The sequence below is a fragment of the Pelmatolapia mariae genome, linkage group LG9 (assembly GCF_036321145.2).
Source record: "Pelmatolapia mariae isolate MD_Pm_ZW linkage group LG9, Pm_UMD_F_2, whole genome shotgun sequence".
Lineage (NCBI taxonomy): Eukaryota > Metazoa > Chordata > Actinopteri > Cichliformes > Cichlidae > Pelmatolapia > Pelmatolapia mariae.
In genome coordinates this window covers 34,200,814-34,223,918 of record NC_086235.1, presented here as the reverse complement: position 1 = coordinate 34,223,918, position 23,105 = coordinate 34,200,814, and the positions used below count along the sequence as shown (strand labels likewise).

Sequence of the window (23,105 nt, the reverse complement as noted above, 5' to 3'; positions counted from 1 at the left end):
TCTTGTTAGTAACGGTAATGGCGTTGTAACGATAGAAATAATTAGTTAGATTAGCCGTTACTGAAAAAAGTAACGCCGTTAGTAACGCCGTTACTTGTAACGCTGTTATTCCCATCACTGCTGAATTCTGACTTTATGCCAGTCGACCTATACACACCTGTCCTCCTCCGCAAAGGATGACTGATCTCCATTCACGTTATGAGCAGACATTAGTGGTGCCACGATATGTACGCACTGCATCAAAGGCCAAAATGTTCTCAGTCTTTCCGGGAGACTAATAGCATATTCCAGCAGGCTCTCTTTTAGCTTAATGACTCGGGACATGTTATGCTTGCCCTGCCCTGACCCACCTCCAAACTGTCATCTTTCTTATTTGCTCACTTGTGAAGCTACAATATTTAGACGAACTCCTGACTGTGTGAGTGCACCAGATTTCGACACACCCACATTAAATACGCGCTCTTGTGCATGTTAGACAAACTTAAAGGTTCTCTTTCACAAAACTGAAGTTTTGTGAATAAGTAGGACCTTTAAAAATCTGTATTCGCATCATTTGGGCATCATTTGCAAAAATGTCCAAATAAAATAAGCTCGTTAAAAAGTAGTAACTGTAAAGCAAACGCTCGGTTCTGCTTTTGTTTAAATTAAGCGGTCAAGGTGACAGGAAAAAGGGCCGGATGAGGACTAGATTTGCAGAGGTGTGGGGAGAGTGTGGATGCCACAGTGATCCTCTAGACTGACGTCTCTCTGGTAGCGCAGAAGAAGACCGCAACACGGTTATTTCACAGACTTCAGTGCAACCAGGCAGTCGACAGTCTCTCCCGCAGAGAGGCATAGAGAAAGAGAAGGAAGGAGAAAAAAAGAACTTCGGCAACGACAAGCTGTAGCTTTCCAGCATGTTCAGCCTTCTGAAATCTCCGTTTAAACACACTCGCCCAGCAACTGTTTGATTTTGCTGGTGTGCAGGATTTTTCCCCCCTCTTCGCCCCCTTGGAAAGATTCGTCTTTTTTCTATCCTCCTCCGGCTGATGTAAAAAGAAAAACGAGCCCCTTGATCTTGGAATGATGTGGACCTCACACGATACTGTTGGATTTGTTTTCTTAACCGGATTTTGCGTTCAATTCGGATTCTCTTTTGAAGGTAAGGATGGCATATTTTCTTAACCAAAAGGGGGAAAAACAATGTTGGCGTGCGAGCGCGATCGTGTCTGGCTTTGCTGCCCTGCACTGGTGGGAGAAAGTGTTAAAAGTGCGCAGCTTTGCTGGCGGAAAACGGGGAAAAGAGGCGGTTGTAAAGGGATTTTTTTAAGTGACTGGAAAAAAAAGAAAGCGAAAGCGATCTCAGAATGAATGTTTCTCCTGAAGCTGATAACGAAAAAAAAATGCAACTGGTGATTGTTTCAGATCAAGTCGTTTCACGTCGCGTTCAGAAGAGAAGAGGGGCTCCTTCCCCTCTTCCCCCCTTGCATCTCTTTCACGGCGACGCTTGATGGGGAGATAAAACTTGTCTTAAAGGCTGCCTTTCATGAGAAGCTTTCAGCACCGCGGACAGCTGCAGCTGCCTGCGTCTGTCCGCGCTCCTGAAAAGCCGACGCTCCGGATTCCGTGTGGCTGCTTCGTGTCGCTCGCCACTTTCAAACTGCGTCGGTGCGGGCTCTCTCACGCTCGCCTTTGGCCACATCGCCGCTACAAAGCTCTAAACAGTTTAACAGGGAGTTTGTCGGAAAGGACGTAAACGACGGTTTGGTTTAAAAGTTTACAAATGTCATGTCGTCACCGCTCCACAGAAGGCTACAGCCCCTTCAAACCAAACTCTTTATCAATCTGTGCTTTTTTAAAAAAATCCCGTGGACTGAATCACACTCAGGCAAACACCACGAAGCTTAGTTGGAATTTTTAACGCGGTTTCAACCAGCTCCACTGTGGCTACAAAGATACACGCATGTATAATAGGAAAGGTTTGTTTTTTTGTTTTTTTTTTTGGGGGGGGGGGGGGGGGGCATGGCTGCTCCAATTTAGTTTGTGAATAATGTAGCAGGCGTGCGTTACGTAAATTCCAGATGAAGACGCGTCATTATATGTGACGGTGGTGATGGTGGTGCTGGGGAGTGGAGCGGGGGGGGGGGGGGGGGGGCTCTCTAATTAAAAACAAGAAGGCACCTTTCGTCAAACGTGTGCCTCAGTAACGCAGCTACTGCGGCCATCAGCGAGCAGGAGACTCGAGTGATTCTGTGCGTGTAGACGACGCACAAACTAGCCTCATCATTATTACCCCCGCCTCACCCCTCCTCCTCCCCCTCCTTCTCTCATCCGCAGGTCGGTTCACGGACCTGCCCTCCAACATGACCGTCAAAGAGGGTCAAAACATAGAAATGGCGTGCGCGTTCCAAAGCGGAACCGCCTCCGTGTATTTGGAGATCCAGTGGTGGTTCGTGAAAGCGCCGGAGCCGAGTGACAGCGAGGAGGACATCGATGCTCAAGAGGTACAAGGGAATCTCTCCCTCTCTCTCTGCATCTCTCTCGGCGTCTGCCCTTTCCCTATCAAGAGCTGTGCGAGGCTTGCTTGGAGCACACCCACTCATGAAGGAAATAAGGGCATCCAGTTTGTATCCCCAGCTATTCCGCACAAGCACCTTATGTTATCAAACCTCGTGCCTCTGTAGCCGACAGAGCATTAATGCCAGAGCTTTTTGGGTATTTTTTTTTCTTTTCTGGAACTTTTTGTTACCTTCAACCCCCCACCCCCAGCTGCTTCCCCGAAGTGGTTAAAACTTTATTGATAGCTGAATGCCAGCTGAGATTTGGGGGTTAAACTTTTCTCATTTTCATAACTTTTCAATCCGTGGCTCTAAGTTTAGTTTGACTACTTGGGCTTCCAACTTTCCCCTGAAACAGTTAAAAAAAGCCCTCCGCACTCCAAGCAGGACGCAGCCCCATCAAGAAGAAAAATAAGAGCATTAATCAAAGAAAAGTGTGGAGGGTGGGAAAGGGAAAAAATTAGCTCGTTCTGGATATTAATTACATGATAAATGAAGTAAATGAGCCCGACTATTCATGGATGGATAAAAAGTGGCTGAATCAATACAGCCAAAGCATATTCCTGCACGCTGCCTCATTTAACAGTGCATTGGAGGCACTTTGGCATTTTGTTATGTATTGCTGCTGCATTACTGCTGGTTATGACAGCAAATAATGATCAGCTGCTTAGTGGATGAGAGTGTTTACTGCATTCAAATGGATGGAAATGACTTGCTTCCATATTGTGTGGCGAGGAGCTGCGTTTCGTGATGTGCAAGGCCTGTTGTATTGTCATGACAGACATCAAACGGTGATCTGTACATTTCTATGACAAAGGGGAAGTGAGAGATGTGTGTGACGGGAGGTAGCTGGATATCCATGTGGCTTTAATTATTGTTCCATTGTTGCCCGGCTCTCATAGCAGCGTCGGCCAGGCTTTGATGTGGGTTTGATCCCACATGACTCTTGGATGTTGGGTTGAAGTGGCCTATTGATGCAGACATCACATTGTTACCCATATTTCTTATCAGGGATGGCTGTTTGAATGAAAGCTGCTGTGTGTGTGTGTGTGTTTGGCCTGCAGTGTTTCACTTTGAATGGCAGTGTGTGTGGTGTGTGTGTGTGTGTGTGTGTGTGTGTGTGTGTGTGTGTGTGTGTGTGTGTGTGTGAGAGAGAGAGTAATAGAGAACGAAGTCACATGGTCTCCTGGAAATTTAGAGGAAATGAACACAATGTCTTAGAATGCAAATGTTTATGGAAATCCAAGCTGCATGCACGAAAAGTAAGACTCGGATGTTTGAAAGGATGATATGAAAAGACTTGAGAAGACAGACAGCAGCTCAGTGCTGAAATAGTGCAGAGGAAGGGTAGGTGGGCGGACACTTTATCTTCAACTCTTAACGACCCAGGTTTAATTCTTATCCACACAATTATTGTACTGTGAGCTTTTATTTTTGTTAATGCAAATATGCAGTTATTGCCTGTGGCTTTTATTGTGTGACAAGTTTTACAATAGTGGTAAAGGATGGAAAAAATGTGGAAATAAAAGAAGCAAGGACATATACACAGAAACACACTATATGAACTACACTTCTTGTTTTTTGAACTAAGGTGTCTTTAGTCTGTTTGTAAATGTAGACTGCATTTCGAGGTGCTGGATTATACAGACCTGTGTATAGGCACTGAATTTGAGCCTGGGACTGTAGTAGATTGCCACCATTGTAACAATTCAGTTTGTAAAATTTCTTCCATCCTAAATGATCCACAATTGAGGGTATTGTTGCAAAGTGGAAGTGTTTCCGCACCACCGCAGTTCAGGCACAAAGTGTCAGGCCACGTAACTTAGAAGAACGTATGTGTTCCAGGTAGGAAACAGGCATCCTAAATACATTAGTTTAAAACATGTGCAGAATGTAACAAATGCACTGCTTCTTTGTGATTGTTTTACATGTTAACATATGAGACTGGGCTGGTTATTGTTCCACCGTGGTGCAATGCTGTTTGAAAGTCATTTTCTATCATTGTAACATTGTGGAGCTTCCTGTAGGATCAGTGTTGGGTTCCTTCATAGAAAAAATAAATAATGCATTTTTTAAACTTACATATTGGATAGGTAACCCATTACACTGCTAGTTACATTACTTTAGCATTACTCTGCAACAGTCTGTCAAGTCGTAACATTATAACCCTCTTCAAAAGAGTGACTCATATTTCAGTGTTTGAGCTTTTATGCTATATTTAAATGTTTGGTTTCAGTTAGCAGATGCATCTCTTCCTAGATGCTCTATCATGTAAAACAACTAACATTATTAACAATTTTATAATACTTCAGTCATTCTAGAGATAAAAGAAAAAAATTGGATGACTTTGTGAGTGTGAAAGTAGGTGTGTTACCCAGAGGCAACACTGCAGAGGGATAGTATCGACTATTCCTACAAATATACATTCAGTGAATAAGTAGAAAGTGGATTCAGGCTGACATGTAGACACTGAAAAATGAAGCATTCCCAGGTCCACTCAAGTCAGTTAGGAAAGGAGTTTCTGCCTGCATCAGATCTAACCTTTGCCATATGCAGCAGGATTTGGTAATGGGTATTTTTTGTAAAGCACTAGAATTAACTTCTAACAAAATGCTAAATCAGGTCATTTGTGTACCCACATAAGCACAGTTTTCTGTATTTTTTGCTGTTGTTGTTGTTGAAATATAAGTTAAACTTAAACATGTCAGCAGTATTAAACTCAGTGCCATCTATAACCAACACATTATTCAGTTCAATTCTATTTCATTTTAGTGCCAAAATCATAACAACAGTTAGCTCAAGGTGCTATATATTGCACTTGTGGATACAGCAATTCTATATGCACAAGTTCTTTGTAAGTGGTGCATTGCTCCACCGATCGCCAGACCTCGTTTTTTTCAGCAGTGCTCACAATAGTGGCTTCTCTGCACTGCAGTATGAGTCCAAGAAACTGGACAGTTCGATTGAATGAGTGACTAGCGGCAGGATCTCCAACCGTTGCAGCACGTCTGGTGGTGATTTTGAGGAGCTTTTTCTCAGACCGACTGGACAGGGTGCACATGTGGCCCTAGCGGCTCTGAAACACCATCAAGGACAAACTGTCTACTGTGGTCTGGGATAAAGCAAGACTTGCGCCTCACACATGAAGGAAAAACCTTTATTAGAATTCTGCAGTCTAATGAAGAGTCACTGTTGACCCATCTAAGGTCAGGGTTTGATTAGTGCCCACCTCTTTTTGATGCAATTTTCAGCCCATTATCACCCACAGTGTTTAGCACTTGATTTTAAATGGATAAATAACTTTTGTTTTATTAAAATTCATTTATCCATTTAGTATATGCCAAACCCAACCCTAATCACAGAATGGTCACTGTTGAGGTGGTTATTAAATAATGCACCAAAAGCACTGAACACCAAGGCGCCCTGGCAATATTTAGTCTTCTGGAGATACCTGTACCAAGGCCAGCCTGTGTCTGTTAATAGAACTCAACCAGCTGCCGTTTTAAAAGGTAGTAGAGTGATGCACTCAGCGAAGAGACAACCTAGTACTACTAGGACTAAAGTGCATCATTTGTGTAACATCATATTTTGCAGAGTTGCAGGCTGAGAGTTTTTAGAACACATTCACAAACCGAGTGACTCATCTTTATCAGGATGTTATTCATTGGCTCGTGTATATTTTTGATATGCAGTAAAAATATCTATTTGTGCGTTGACTTTTTCTGATCTTTCCCTGACCCTGTGATGGGGACCTGGGGTCTTATTGTATTTCAAATTTTCCCAAGTGTCGCAGAAGCACAGAGCCCACGGTTGTTCATTTTGGCCTCGCAGTTGCTGAGCTGTGACAGAGTGCATTTGAGGCTGCTTTTTCAGGTGAAAATTTAAAGAAAAATAGCCCAGGGGTTATGATGGTTTATTATGGGGAAAAAAAAAGGTTTATAAGCTGTGAGCTCTGATTGCACTGAAGACTAAACTTGTTTGGAGTTTTACATGTTTTAAAACTGGTCTTTCGCTTGATTTTGTTGGTGAGAAAGTGGCAGTATGGAGATATTATTTTAATATTTTAAATGGATTCAAAACATTTTTGACTCTTAAAAATTGTATCCATGCACAGAGTCTCAGATGATAAACATGCAGCCAAAATCTACAATTGTGTCAACTGTACTCACATCACTGCAGATAAAATAATGATCTGTCACAGGGCTTCTTCCTGTGCTTTCTCTGTTTGTTAAAGGACCAACATGTGGACTAAGAGTAGATGTAGGGAGCATGTGAATTTTTTGGTGAGATAACCACTTCAGAAGATGATAACCACTTCTGCTTTTCCCCCCACTGTTTCCCATTAATATTAAATTGATGCTGTATAATAATATTTTCTACTATTCATTTGGTTTTTCTAAACAATTATTTCTGCATGAGGGCAAACTCTGTGTTGTAATATATTCTATAACAATATCATCAAATCCAAAGAATAAAAAATAAATACATCTGATCATTTTTAAAGCTCTGGTTAAGGTTTGTTTAGATTTGTGTTTGACTAGGGTTTAGTAAAGACTATTACATACAGTTAACTGTTTGAAAAGCAAGGAAAGATTGTGGTTTGGGTTAAAAGAGATCAGTGTTGAGTGTCAGATGAAAACAGGATGAAATGGTGCATTTGATGGGGACTATTTTCAGCATTAATCCGCATTTGCTGCTCCACTGGTTATTTCTGACAGAGAGTTCTCAGTTAGAACATTTATCTACTTGCAGGTTTTTAGCACCGTGATTAAGATAAGAAAAAATAAACTATGCTCAATTTGTTGCTGTTTTCAATTATCAGCTTTTGGAATAACAAAAAAATAATATTCATGAAGCGTCTGTGCTCATTGCTTTTCCAAAATTCCCCGAGCCTACCTTGGACACAGATTAGACTAAAAGAAAGGAAAACAAACATGTCAATAGAGAGAGCTGTTTGGCTTCAGCTTCCACAACAAGTGCTAAATGATTCTCCTCTCAGATTATAAATGACAAACTGCCAGTTCATAATTATGCACAAACACAGACAGACAGAAACAAAATATTCACACCTCCATGACAAAGAGGAGTCGTGCCGCTGACGGGATGCGCTACACTTGTGATGTTGTTGATTCAAGTCAGAGAGTAAAGACACACAGAGAGGAGGAGAGCGATCGCAGAGCATGAGTGGGAGCTAAACATTTGCTGTTACGGAACAGGAGCAGATTGCTGTGGAAACACGGGGTCATCAGTCTATACGACACTTTGGCTGCCGTTCTCTAACAGAGGCTGTCTCGCCTGTCATTTCATCTATAATTATGCAGCATTATTTTCAGAATGTTGGATTATAATCCAAAAGGACTAAAGTGTACCTCTCAAAGAATATAATATGCTGCACATTTATGTGAATGGATATGCGGATGCAAGCTTTTAAGCTAAGAGCAGAGGAAAGTAGTTTACTGGTGGTCTTGTGAAGCGCTTCTGCCATTTAAAAAGACCAAAGTGCTGCACCAGTGAATTTTTTATTTCAGTTTCCAATGCAGGGTACATTTTCCAAATCAGCTCTCCAAGATGGCCATAATGAGCTGGAGAGGACTGGCGTGAGAGTTGTGGTGCATCATGCAGATTTTTCTTCATAGTTCCATTGCTGTGCTTTTCATGAATCCAGTTGAACTAACTTCCACAACTGCTTTATTTTTAGTCTCTGAGGCTGTTCTTGAGTTCCCACCAGTTAGCCTCATTAAGACATTAAAACCACATCGCTTTGTTCTACAGGTGCCCTTAAAATGCCCCTGACCTGGAGGATAAAGGAACACTGTTCCACTGTGTTTGGCAGTATTGAAAGATTAAAACGTTTTAGGAAGAAGTCACTGTGGCGTGAAAACATGCACTATATGGACAAAAGTACTGGACCTTGTTTCTCATCCATTTTTAATCCATCATCACTGGGACCACTTTAGAGTTTTTTGCTCTTCACTGGGATTTCCACATATGCTGTCTTCTGTTTTTTTATTAATTATCAATACATCTGGTTGGCTGGCCATTTATTAGTGTGTAATCATACATTGCCATTAAACCTATTTGTGTTTTACGTATGTAGACCCTACAGTTATAGGGAGAAGCCCCCAATAATCACACGACCCCGTTTGAGCAAGCACTTGGTGACAGTGAGAAGGAAAAATTCCCTTTAAGCAGGAAGAAGCCTCCACGCTCAGAGAGAGGCAGCCATCTACCACGATGTGAGCAACGACAGGACAAAAAATCCTGTCGTTGCTCACATCGTGGTAGATGTCAATGGTAGCCAGAGATTAATAATACCTAATGATTAAATGCAGAGTTATGTGCAAACACACAGGGTTAGAAACAATCAGTGCATCATGGGAAGCCCCCCAGCAGCCTAACTAAAGGAGGATTCAGGATCACCTGATCCAACCCTAACTATCAGCATAATCTTGAAAGTAGAGATAGTGTCTGTCCTCTGAATCCAAACTGGGAGCTCGTTCCACAGAAGAGGAGCCATGTGCGCTGACGGCTCTGCCTAAGAGCGAAGTGCTTTATTGAAGTACTATAAGGTCTTTAAGACAAGATGGGACCTGATTATTCAAGACGTTGTTTGTGAGGAGAAGGATTTTAAATTTGATACTGGATTTAATATGATGATGAGAAACCAATATGGGAGAAATATGCTCTCTTTCTTGTCCCTGTCAGTACTCTTGCTGCAGCGTTTTTGATCAACTGAAGGTTTTTAGGGAGTTTTTAGGACATCCTGATAACACATTACCGTAGTCCAGCCTAGAAGTAATAAATGTATCAAAATCACTCAGAGACAGGATGCTTCTAATTTTTGAGGTATTGTGGCAATGTAAGAAAAAAGTCCTACGTGTTTGTTTAGTGTGTGCACTCCTGTGACGAGTCCTTTTCGTCACAATTTTTTTACAGCTTATTTACTTTGACGAGATAGATCCGCTTCATTTGATTCATTAAATTAAATGATCAATAGTGCTGTGTGATACGCAAATGTTGGTATCAACACAGACTAACTAAAACAGTTTAGTTAACACAGTTTAATTATATATAGATACTGTGGGGTTTTTTAGAGACCTGGAATGTAAATGTGCCTCTCTTTAACTGACATTTGATCAGCTTCTGTTGTTTAAATGTGCTATAGGCTATAAAGAATTAACATGATGATATTTTTCATTAAAAAAAAGTATATAACACAGTTCAGTGGGATGCAGTGGGGTTAAGTTAACTGGTGATTCTCTGTGTTAGGCCTGCGATAGACTGTCCAGGGTATACCCACCCTAAGACAGCTGTGATAGGCTCCAACCCCCCAATACTAATTGCGTTAGTATCGTTTAAATACTGATACCAGTGTTGATGTCGATACTATCGATATTTGGATCAATCTGCCCACCTCTAATGACCAAAATGTAGTATCACTGTATCAGTTCAACCTCTTTATATTTGAGAGGTTGTTAGTAATATGCTTATGGTTGTGGCTAGGGTTTTTTTTTTATATCCACCACTTTATGTTGATTTTTAACCCATCTGCCAATCTTAGAACACAAGATCTGTCATGGTCCTGAGTCTGTTGACTCTGTGTTTTTGTTTTGATTAAGACTGTTGTATGTTTCGGATGAATTCTTGCTAAGATTTGCTTGTTCTTAGGTTTTGGGTTATGTTTAGTGTCTAGTCTGTGTCTCTGTGCCTGCCCTGCTCCCACGTCTCCTGTCTAAGTTATGCCTTTCCTTGTGTTCCCTCTGTACTGTGTCAGTATTGCGATCTGAGTCTGTAAGTTCAGTTGGTGTGCTTCCTGTTTTACTTTGAAGGTCCGTGTCTGTATTCTGCGTTACTTCCCGTGTCTCGTCCTGCTGTGTTACCCTTCTGTCTCCCATTTCCTGATTACCCCGCTGTGTATTTTAGTCCTCTGTCATCCCCTGCTTGTTGTCGTGTCATACCCTCTCCATGCTGTGTCTTAACCTCTGTGTTATGGTAGTTTTCTAGTTCTCTGTTCACAGCTTAGCTTTCTAGTTTCTCCAGTTTCCTTGGTAAAGCTTAGTGTTTTGTATTCATGTAAAGTTCTTCCAGCAATTAAAGCTGCGTTTTAGTTTAACGTTCCTTTTCCGAGTCCTGCATTGGGTCCCATCTCCTGCCTGCCAAACAGCACACCTTGACAAGATCTGTAAGACCCAAAAGCTTGTTTCGTGTTTTCTAAATTACAACTAGCATTTTGATGAATGTGGATATTTCAATTAATATTTAATACCTAAATATAATTCATACCACTATAAAACATTCCAACAAATGTGAATAAGTGTGCAGGCTTTGTTTGACTTTTTCAGATTTCTGACTTCAGGCAGTCATTGCTCACAAAGGATTTGAATTAAACTACTGAAAACAATATTTGTATTTCTAATTATTTTGGTTTGACCAATTACTTTTGAGCCTCTGGAAATGGAAGCACTATGTATAAATGGTTAATGCAATATTTTGTTAAACCCCTAAAATTAAAGCGGAAGGTCTACACTTAAATTACATTTTGATTGCTTCATTTCAAGTCCATTGTGAAGGTGCAAATTTAGAATATTGGATCCTTGTCTGAATACTGACTGGAAAGGCTGCTGCTTTGACCTTCCTCATAGATGTACAAAGCCTACCTGAAGGTTATGTCACGCATGACGGACAGGGCCTCATTTCCATGCATTTGAATTTAAAAAATACATTAGCGAATTTTTTTAGTTTTAAACCCTAAATCCCTCTTATTCTGAAGAGGTGGATATAAATCTTTTCAGGCTTTGATCTCTTCTTTTTATCCAGCTAATCCGCCCACTGTTGTTTGCCATAAGATCAATTTATTGAGTAAATCTTTACCACCCCGTCCACTGGTAATTCTATTTGGCGTGGGATTATGTTTGGATAAAAGAGAGGGAAAGGGAGAAAAGCTGAGATTTATCTGTGGAGGTAACTGTTCCGATCATTTCAGCCACTGCTCTGTGAGTTCTCAGTTATGTATTATTCCCGCAGACGTTGGGAATAAATACATAAAAATAAAAGCAGCTTAGAATCAATGTAATTCTGTGTGTGTGGGGGGGGACAAACATCTTTGTATATCTGGAATATCATAAAGGCCACACCTTGACAGTATGAATTTCAAAGCTGAAGTAAAGGTTTAGAGAAAAAATCGGAGATGATGCTGGAGACCTAGCGCAGATGTGTGCTGTTTAAAAATGTATACTGCATTTCATTACTCAAATACTGCCTGGAGTGCATGAATGGTGAGACTGCTGCTGGATTCAAACCTAGATCTCCCTGAAACACATCACATCACAGCACTGGGATGTTTTTCTAAAAGCGAGATGATTTTTTTTTTTTTTTAAGAAAAAAAAAAGGAGGTGGACATGATACGAGGTCACCCTCAGCCGCCAGAGAAAATTGAGATCAGCTGAAGCCTGGGGTAAGAATACAAACGACCGTTATATAAAGCATCCACCTGCGCACTTTGACCAAAATGCACTCAAACCACTGCAAGCTTTACCTCTCTTAACAAGTGAGTTTATAAATCCACTGGGTGTAACAGCAAGGAAGCATAAAATCCATTGGCAGCCATGCTCTTTGAGTGACCTTACTGTCTGCCTCCCTGCCTCTCCATCATAGTCTGACTGCAGCTTATGCAGCCTCCTCCTCCACTCAAGCTGAGATAACTGCACCCGGAGTCAATACCAAGCACCAGGTATAGTCTGCTAACTGCTCTCCTCAGCCATTCTGGCCCCTGCCATTCCCGCACACGCCTGTAATGATCTGCAGTGGTTTGTAAACAGCGAACATGAGTTCTCCACAGGAGCCTGTTGTTTATGTGTGAGCATGCACGAACACATGAAAGAGCTCGCTGCTTTGTTATTCCACCTGTGGACTGTCAAGCGATCCACTGACAGGCTCAGCTGCAGCGGTGGAAGAAAACCGGGCTTTTGAAATCACTGGAATTCACTGCAGAAACGACCCAGGGCTGTTTCCAGTATTGGTAGGGGGGTGGCAGGAGGTTGTTTTAGGTGGGGTGGGTGTCTGTGTGTGTGTGTGTGTATATGTGTGTTTGTGTGTGTCTGTGTGTGTCTATTTGTGTACCGGTTTTTCCTACCTTTGTGGGGACCAAAATTTGAAATTTACTATACTTGTGCGGGCCAACAGCCCATGGTCAGGTTTGGGGGAGGAGCTAGGAGGGAAACTGCATCAAAACTCCTATGGATCGTACAGTATGAGCGGGCACTTGGTTACAGTGGGAATGAAGAACACTCAAGAAATTTATGTTCTGCTTTATTTATGGTGAGTGAGTTTCTAACATATTTTTAGTCTCTTACTTGCACAAATTTATACATTTCTGTGTGAATAAACTGCTTCAATCCACTTTATGGATGCAGCTTGCTAAGCAAGCTAGTGTTAGCTAATGACTTGTATTATTGTAGCGTCTACCTTATATATACAAAGCACCTTGAGGTGACTGCTGTTGTGATTTGGCGCTATATAAATAAAATTTAATTGACTTAATTGGTGTGTAAACTTCTTCCCATTTCTGTGTCCAGAAAAACTAACATGGTGTGAGCAAGAATGCTAATACTAAGGCTTCAAGATGTAAAGTCCAAAACCATTGGGCAAGTTTATAGTTTAAAGCATCAAATGTGAGGTAAGAGAGCCAACAAAATGAGATGGCAAATAAATGTATTTCATTTTAGAATGATGTTAAATGGTAAACCAAATCACCGAGACTTATATAAAGCATGAGAATGTTTTTGTTTGCATCTATAATTACCACAAAAGCCTTCAGTCAATGAGTGTTCATGTTAAATTCAAGTGACCTAATACAATTGACATGTTTTCTTCAACTTTATCTTTGTTACTGTCAGGCCAATTTTAAGCATTTCTGCTTAGATATTATGAAATGAAAATTATGAAATGAAATAATGTGATTTCTCAAAAAAGACATAAATCATATACGATTTGTTTCATCATCTTGAACATCAGTTTTACTAAACAGATACATCTGAACATTTAACTGAAATGACAGTTGTCCTTCCTTCTTGGAGTTAAAATTCATTTTTTTGAGTTTTTGTATAATATTGAAAGGATGAAAAAAATAAGATCTGAAATGAGAGATTGATCCAAAATACTCCTTTAGGCTCTGAAGCTCAGGTGTATCTGTTTGACTGACAGCTGACAAGGGCATGGAGAGACAGTGCGAAGGATGCTACACTGAGAAATTCCACCAGCAAGGTAAGCAGCAGGGCTGAAGGATATGTGTGACAACTGGTTTAAGCTGTAAATAAACATTGTTACAACAGAGCAGCTAATTAGCCATGGTAACATGTTTGCTAATGTGGTATTTTTACCAAGTCCCCTGAGAACTTGTTAAAACTCTGTGACTGTTGTTCAGATTTGTGCTGATATCTGAAGACAAGTGTGTCTGTCAGTCTTCCTACAACAGAACATGAATGAGTCCAGTTCTTTACGTACTGGCTCCTGCTCAGTTTATGCACCTAGAGCTCTTGGTTCCAGGGCTTATTATATTTGCTTATTTAAAAGTGAATTAATATTTTTTTCCCAAAATACTGTGTGAGCTTTAATCCTGGTGTTTTTATGCAAATGTGTTTGAAGCTCTATAAGCCTGTACTGCATGTGTGCTTTCAAATATGTACAAATCTGGTTTAAATGGTTGTTAACATCTACGTCTAACAGACAAAAACCAAGTTAATTTGGAGGAATTCAGTAATACATTAAAAACTGTCAGAATTTGTGTGTATTGATCAAGTCCTTTATGTGAGTGTATGAAAGCATGTCCATGTGAGTGTGGGAGTACTTTTTATAGTGTGTTGCTATGGTGAGACTATATGTAATGATAATGGTTTCTTACATGTTTACTCATCTCCGGTCAGTGCTTGTATAGACCTGGATATGATTTTTTGGTACTGCTGTGAACTGGTTAATATATTTGTAGCATTACTCCAAACTTCAATATTTCTAAGTTGTTTTTATAATATCTGTTTTTTATGAATTCTGATGTAAAGGGAACAGACAGTGGACTTGAGTTAGCACACACTGAGTACACGGATGTACATGTAAGTCAGGGGTGACTCTATGTTCAGACCTTTAGGGGGGCTCAGCTCCCAATCATAATGCCATGCATCCTGTGACTTGTAATTAATATTAATGGAATATGCTGTTTGCAGATGTAATCAACGCTTCTCACATTTGCAATCCTCAATACAATTGGATAAACATGACAATGATACATTTAAAAGCAACCCGTATTAATTGCATGACCTGTTGTAGTGTCTAAGAATATTTCAGAGTGAATAATCATAGATTTCAATCTTTTTTTCTTTCTTTTTTTTACTTGACTGGGGGAAAGAAAGAGGGAAAGAAAAACAGCTGAGAAGAGGGACGGCGAAAAAGGGCAAAAAACAAAAACCAACAGAATAAGCAGACAAAAAATACATATATCGATCACCTGGATCACCTGTTGAGAAAGAAAAAAGAAAACAAGCAGAAGAAAACGAGAGTAATAGAATAAACAACATCACAATGATATATAGGAATATGACAGTAAATACTAAATATTAAACATTATTGTGCAGCACGTAAGATCGACAGCGCACAGTGTGCTTTGAGGTAGGAGCCAAAAAGGATGTAGTTTGTGTGTGTGATCACCCTTGTGTACACCTGTGAGCATGAGCGCGCTTGTTTTTAAAAGGTTCCTTCATGTAATGATCTGCTAGAGGGTGTGGGGGGCCACTGCCCCGTCCTCCAGGGCATGAAGCAGGTATGGAGGAGATCAAAACTCCAGACATCCAGAGGCCCCCAGAACACAAGAGACCAAGGAAGACCAACAGAGGGGCAGCCGCGCCACTATCCCAGAAAGAGCTGAGGAGAGTCCCAGATGAGGGGTCACTCAGCAGCCGCGGAGCAGAAGCCAGGGGGGGTTGCAGTGACGTGCCCGTGAGCTCCGCCGGCAGCCAGCTGTGCCAGAGTGACCGAGCCCTAGGCCGAGAGGCCGAGGGCACCCCATCCCCGAAGTGGCCCGAGCGAAACCCAGGCTCCAGACCCCGATAAGCAGCCACCAAGGAGTGAGCCGGTGGGTACCTGGACGCCCACCCCCGGACACAACGAACCACCAACGCACCGATGTCTGAGGGCGTCCGCCACCGGCAGGGGAAGTGGTGGGGGGAGATAGGCCTCCAAACCTTGGAGGGCCTGAGATGTCCCCAGAGAGGTGGCGTCTGATACCCAACCTGACATATAGACACAGACATACAGGCACACACAGATACAAACATCCATTCCCACCCTCATGCTCTCATAAGCAATTACTCCACACTCAACCAACGTGAAGACAGACATAAAGAGACGCTGTACACACAGTCACACTCCCCAAGCGTACTCTAAGAACCGGGTCTAGGTACCCTTGCCCCTGGAGGGGGAAACTGCACCCAGACCCAGGTGGTGTTACCCTTTTCCCTGCAGTGGGGAGAAGCATAGATTTCAATCTAGTCCACCTGTTTTAGGGTGGAGCCTTTAGTTATCAAACCCGAGGCAAAGTGTCAGACATTAATTAAATCCAATTTATTTTCAATTAAATTTTATTTATGCATCGCCAAATCACAACAACAGTCGCCTCAAGGTGCTTTATATTGTATAGTAGATCGTACAATAATAGTTACAGAGAAAAACCCAACAATCACATGACCCCCTATGAGCAAGCACTTTGGCGACAGTGGGAAGGAAAAACTCCCTTTTAACAGGAAGAAACCTCCGGCAGAACCAGGCTCAGGGAGGGGCGGGGCCATTTGCTGCCACCGGTTGGGGTGAGAGAAGGAAGACAGGATAAAGACATGCTGTGGAAGAGAGACAGAGGTTAATAACAGATATGACTCAATACAGAGAGGTCTATTAACACATAGTGAGTGAGAAAGGTGACTTAAAAGGAAAAACTCAAGGCATCATGGGAATCCCCCAGCAGCCTACGTCTATTGCAGCATAACTAAGGGAGGATTCAGGGTCACCTGGTCCAGCCCTAACTATATGCTTCAGTAAAAAGGAAAGTTTGGAGCCTAATCTTGAAAGTAGAGATAGTGTCTGTCTCCTGAATCCAAACTGGAAGCTGGTTCCACAGAAGAGGGGCCTGAAAACTGAAGGCTCTGCCTCCCATTCTACTTTTAAATACTCTAGGAACAACAAGTAAGCCTGCAGTGTGAGAGCGAAGTGCTCTAATAGGGTGATATGGTACTACAAGGTCATTCAGATAAGATGGGGCCTGATTATTTAAGACCTTGTATGTGAGGAGCAGGATTTTGAATTCAATTCTGGATTTAACAGGAAGCCAATGAAGGGAAGCCAATACAGGAGAAATCTGCTCTCTCTTTCTAGTCCCTGTCAGGACTCTTGCTGCAGCATTTTGGATTAACTGAAGGCTTTTCAGGGAGTTTTTAGGACTTCCTGATAATAATGAATTACAGTAGTCCAGCCTGGAAGTAATAAATGCATGAACTACTTTTCCAGCGTCACTCTGAGACAGGATATTTCTCATTTTAGAGATGTTGCACAAATGGAAGAAAGCAGTCCTACATATTTGTTTAATATGTGCATTGAAGGACATGTCCTGGTCAAAAATGACTCCAAGGTTCCTCACAGTGTTACTGGAGGCCAAGGTAATGCCATCCAGAGTAAGAATCTGGTTAGATACCATATTTCTAAGATTTTCAGGGCCGAGTACAATAACCTCAGTTTTATCTGAATTAAGAAGCAGAAAGTTAGCGGCCATCCAGGTCTTTATGTCTTTAAGACATTCCTGCAGTTTAACTAATTGGTGTGTGTTATCTGGCTTCATGGACAGATAGAGCTGGGTGTCATCTGCATAGCAGTGAAAATGTATGCTATGTATGCTGCCTAGGGGAAGCATGTATAATGTAAACAGAATTGGTCCTAGCACTGAATCCTGTGGAACACCATAATTGACCTTAGTGTGTGAAGAGGACTCTCCATTTACATGTACAAATTGGAGTCTATTAGATAGATATGATACAAACCACTGCAGTGCAGTACCTGTAATACCTACAGCGTGCTCTAATCGCTCTCCATAGACCTGTAAACGAAGCAAACTGGTAATCGATTTGTTTTATATTAAAGTTTTTGAATTCATATCAACCCTACCTTTATTATGCAGACTCAGCACAGAGCATCATGTCAACCAGTTTCACGAGTGCAGAATAGATTTTTTAGTCTGTCACATGAAGGTAGTGACAGCCATCCTGTTAGAGCTGTTTAGAGTCGTATGAACCCTGTAAAATGCTGCCATTTCATATTAATATGCTCTATTTCGTCCACTGGCATTATTTAAGTTTGCTACTGGAACTACATAAAAAATAACTTTTGTTTTTCCGGCCAACTTCACTATCTTCACTACTTGTACAATCTCTCTATTTCTCCATCTCTCCCCATCCTCCTCACTCAACTAGACACTAGAAAATGACTAAAGTATAATTTTATAATAATTATCATAACAGCAAGTGGGGGATCCACAATTGACAACAGGACAACACTGTCTAATTATGTGAAATCATCATCAATCAATGTGGATAAAACAGAAGCAACAGTTTTATAATTTTTGATAAATGTAAATGTTACAGTGACTAAAAGGAATAAACTGATCCATACCAGTTTATTGCAATATTCCAACTGAATACAGGCGCTGCTGGACATAGACGGGTAACATCATTTTGACTTCCTGTCACCTGGATCTGGAGCTGTACGGCAAACAACAACTGAAGCCAAGTTTGATCAGAATAGGAATAGAAATTTTTAACAAACTCAAATAATAAAGTACAACAGCTGCTTGGCTGACAACTCACGATGTATTTAGAGAACAAATAAAAATAAGCAGACACTTTAGAAGTCACAGCAATGTCCCCGCATTATCGAAACAATTTGAAACTCAAAACTTTTACTGTATTTCAGTTAAAGCGTGTTTTTAATCTGCATCAAAGATGTTTGTCATAAAATTACCTCTGAGTCTTCTTTCCGCCGCAGCAGCAGGAGTCTATTATTGATGACAAGCCACGCCTCTGTGTGAGCACACTGTAACATCATGACATCAACAAGACTGGACATAAAACCTGTTTTCATCCTGTACTGTCGCCAATAGAAAAGTTAGGAAAAAATAACATTTGAAGATAATTCCAGGAAATAATGCTACAATTATTAATACTATTAATAGCTATTTTTAGGCGTGCTCTGATAAAATTTGAGGGCACTTGAGCACCCCCAAAAAGGGTCTAAACTCACCTAAGATGTAAGTATATGTGATTGTTCCTGTTTATGTGAAGTTTTTCCATCATTTTTAATTCTAATACACAACACAGAGTGACTCACATATCATACTCGTTACAGTTTGGGATGGGGTAGAACTCCTCACACTTTTTTTTCCATTTTAACCCAAACTAATTAGGTTTTTTTCCCCTTACTCTAACCAAATATTTCTGTGGCTAAATTTTACAAAACAGAGTGAAAATTCTTAATTAATTGACCTTAATTCTTAAAAGTAATTGGGCAGAATAATCAGACATCTTATGTCTTTACCGCAGCATCTGCCATCCTGCACGAGCTCAGCTATTTTATACCAAATATATTTCATTTAGTTACCCACTTTCCAAATAAGCAAGAAAGTCCAAGAAGGTTTCCAATCTCCTCCAACTCCTTGGTGCATAGTGGGATGTATCCAGTTCTACAGCTGTGTCAGTGCTCATGTTAAAGTCAGATGGAAGTCATGCTGGCCAGCTGTTGAGATAAATATCTGTTGCTGCTTCATTTTATCTGTTTTTTCACCTGCAGGTTACATTTGGCTCCAAAGCACTTGCATTAAGGCCTTTTGAAGAAGAGAATGATGCCAGTGTTACAGCTCCAAAATCGCTGGCTTTTACCTCAAACTGTTTCTCCAGTTTTAGATAAAAGCCAGGATCCTTACAAATGAACAATAATTGTACAGCATGCTACACAGCTTCTGGCCAGTAAAACTTATATGACTAAGCTAAGTGCAGAGTGGAGTTTATTTTTGGTTTTCTAACAAGCTGTTGTCCACATGACTCTATGTGTTACATTATATTATGGATTACATTTTAATGGTAGTAATCTTTTAATGTAGCAAATGACTTTTAAAAGAAACATTACCCAACACATAATGTATATACTGCTGTTTTCTACACATAGACTTAACTTGAAGGGGTTACTCAGGTTCATGACCACCCACTGGGACTCACTTCAGCTGTCAGAGAAACAATGCCAATCGCGATCCACTTAGTAGTAAACCATTCTCTCACTCTTATTTGGAAATCCCGGTCTCTGCTAACCAGAAAATCTGTGTCCTTCCTGTGTTTCCTTACTGGCCAGCTGTTGAGATGTCTTGAAAGTGTCTTGCCTCACAGTTGGACAGGCTTCTGCTCTACTATCTTTGGCTGCAGCTGGTGACGGTTGTCTGACTGGTTATGAGCTGGAGGACCACTCTAACCAGAATACTTTGTAGATGGTGAACTGGCTCATGTGCTCACTGGGGCTGCAAAGCAGCAGAATTACAACCAGCCGCAGTTCAAGATTAAGTTTGAGTCCTTCCATGGGACTTGCTGAAGATGGAGATGACTATTGCATCATTACTTTTTGTCACAAAAATGCATATTAATTTATTTAAGAACGTGCTGGAGTGTATAACTGTGGCAGAAACTGTGCTGTATCATGAAAGTACACATTCCAGAATTCATGAATGAGAGCAAAAACTTTCAAAGCAGAAGCTTTGAAATATGGGAAAAGGCATTTGCTGCAGGGTGTATGCATTATAGTAAGTTCAGCAAACTTAAGTATGCAAGTCCTAAATCACACCGGTTTAACAAATAGTGTAACTCTCTGCCTTTGAAATGAAAACCTCGGTGGCTGTTGCAGTTTTATGATGTACAATTCTGAAAACACACAGACTTGTGTACATTCAGCAGAGCCCCAAACTAAGCTAAATATACACTGTTAGCTCCTCTTCCTACATCACGGTGGTGAAGCAGCAACAGCTTGCATCAGTGAAGCATTAAGTCCCAGCTTTGCAAGTCTACGCTGTTCATGTCATACAATCTGGCCAATATACAGGGCCATTCAGAGACACACGGGACAGTAAATGAGGATTTGTTTTGCATGCACGTATGAATCTCGCCCAGATATTTCCCCAGAGGCTTCCTGTATCCTTATTGCATCACACCTCCCATATGTTTTTTCCATCTGCCCATCCCTTTTATCCCTCCCTCCATCATCTCACTGCCGCGGAGCAAATGAATAGACTCAACATGGCTGAAGCCACCCTGGCTGTAACAACAGAGCCATTTAAAGTTCCACATCAGGGTTTTCCTGTCACGTTTGAAAGGAGAATTTAAAGGAGAGTGACACAGCTGGCAGAAGCAGAAAAACCCTACTTTACTGGTTAACCTTATTTACTGGTTTAAATGTGCATCTGTGATACATCTGCATTTTCTGAATAGTTATCAGTCATTTTGCCATTCCTAAGCAAAGACAATCACATCTTCACATCTTCAACCGCAGGGCTGGAAAAGTGCCCAAATAATTCAAACGGCCAAATTATAAGGGACAGCAGTTAAAATCTTTAAAAGAGCAAAAATCTGCTCTGTCACCTTCACATTTCAAAACGCATCATGTTTATATTCTGACAGTCCAATGAGTCACTCCATCCCTTTGATTTTCCAAGAAAAGAAAAGCAGGCAGGCATCTGAATCTGATTTATCGATATGGAGGAGTAGAGCTGTGGATTTTTTTTCCCTTTGAGATATTGCAGAGTCGCTGACAGAGCTCCTATCATTCTCTTTGACACCAGAACAGTCAGTCATATTCCCTATCGCTCACTCACAATCCCATCATGAAAGAATAAATGCCCACTAAGGAGAAAACATTGGCCTAGCTTTTATTCTGTATTTGCTTTGTATGGTATTCATCATCTATCAAATATTAATGTGATTTTAATTGTTTGGTTATTCTCCATGTAACAAAAGAGTCTGAACGTTCAGTCATTCATTATTGCAGTGTTCCGCTGCAGTATGGTGCATGTACAGGTCCATACATGTTTGGACAATGACACAGTTTTGTTATTTTGCCTCTGATTAAAAAAAAAAAAACTGCTGTGGTGATGTGAAAGCAAACTGGCACACTTGAAGCTTAAGCTGGTGTAATAGCTTTAGTATGCCATTTAACATATTGTTGCTACCAATTTCTGACACTCACCGGTCTACAAGTCCCTTCCGTCCACTGAATTTTGGGTGAATGGTAAGGAGCTTCCTTGTCTTGATGTCAGTAGCTTCTATCCTTTCCTTTGGCCAGCTTATTTTCCCAGCAGGGTTTCTAATTGCAGGGCAAAGGTGTTGATTGGCCAGATCTTCCTATTCCACTTACTCCTCCGGATTTGCCCTCATCTCTGCAGGTATCTCGTAGTTGTGGCTGTCTTACAGTCCTCTTTATGGTTTGCCTGTGGGATTCCCAGGCAGCTGAACTCAGTGCCTGCAATTTTGCCTTCTAAGAGTGCAGTCCAGTCAATTCTGACTACATTCCCTCTCTTTTTTACCACCTGACTGCACTTCTGCGGTCCAAATGATGTTATTCCTGTAGATTCTAGTGGTGTGGATCAGTGAGTTGGTCTCTCATTGACTGTAGCTATACAGCAAGGTGGCTAACGATTGTGCCATTCCGTAGTTGGTACCCATACCCAGTCTTGTCAATGATCTTACTGAGGGGGCCTATGCAGAACAGCAGTGGGACCAAAGCATGTCCTTGGCAAATCTGCACTTGATGGTGACCTGTGCTATTGTCCTCTAGTGTTGTTCGCCAGATCCCCAATGAATTCTTGATGAAGGAGTCCCTTTGACCTTCTATGGTTGGAGACATTCCAGGATCCATGTTTAAGGCACTGAGTCATAGACTTTGTTGTAGTCAATCCAGGTGGTGCATAGGTTAGTCAGTCTGGTCTTACAATCTCAAGCAACTGCTCTCTGGCCCTCTGGTGTTCCTTACAATTCCTGTGTGTGCCCTGCTCATGTATTGAGCCACGTGTCTGTTCATCTTAGTTTCTATGATCGGTAGTTGGATCGGTCCGGTGCCTTGTAGGGATCCTTGGGATCAGGACTGTCCACTCTTTGGTTAGCCATTCTGGGTGCATCTCATCAATTAGCAGCTGGTTCATTTGTCCACAAATTACCATCAGGTAAAACTATGTAAATCATGGTAAATTAGATCCTTATTTTTATGCATTTTATTTTCCAAATGCACTGATAGGCACTAATAATGTCTAATGACCCAGTGGATCTTTTGTCTGTCTCACCTACATTAGCAATATAAATGCATAATTTCCTGGGGAAGATTTGCTAGATAACAGTTCCGGACATCACCAAAAAAGAAAAGAAAAAAAAGAAAGAGCTTCTTGGATAAAAGTGAGGCTGCTGCATTAATTAGTGGCCAGGAAAGGAAATGACAATGATGATTATTTGGGTTAGA

The 23,105-nt window shown here is 41.1% G+C and overlaps 1 protein-coding gene across 1 annotated transcript in view; it reads left to right on the top strand.

Annotated features, from left to right (window-relative positions):
• Nucleotides 1-557: 557 nt before the first annotated feature.
• vstm2a (V-set and transmembrane domain containing 2A) overlaps nucleotides 558-23,105 on the top strand; it is a 100,017-nt gene continuing 77,469 nt past the window's right edge. The window contains exons 1-2 of the mRNA XM_063484307.1: nucleotides 558-1,141; nucleotides 2,317-2,483. Of these exons, the coding sequence (XP_063340377.1) occupies nucleotides 1,063-1,141; nucleotides 2,317-2,483 (246 nt within the window). The 5' untranslated portion in view covers nucleotides 558-1,062. The remainder of the gene's footprint in view (nucleotides 1,142-2,316; nucleotides 2,484-23,105) is intronic.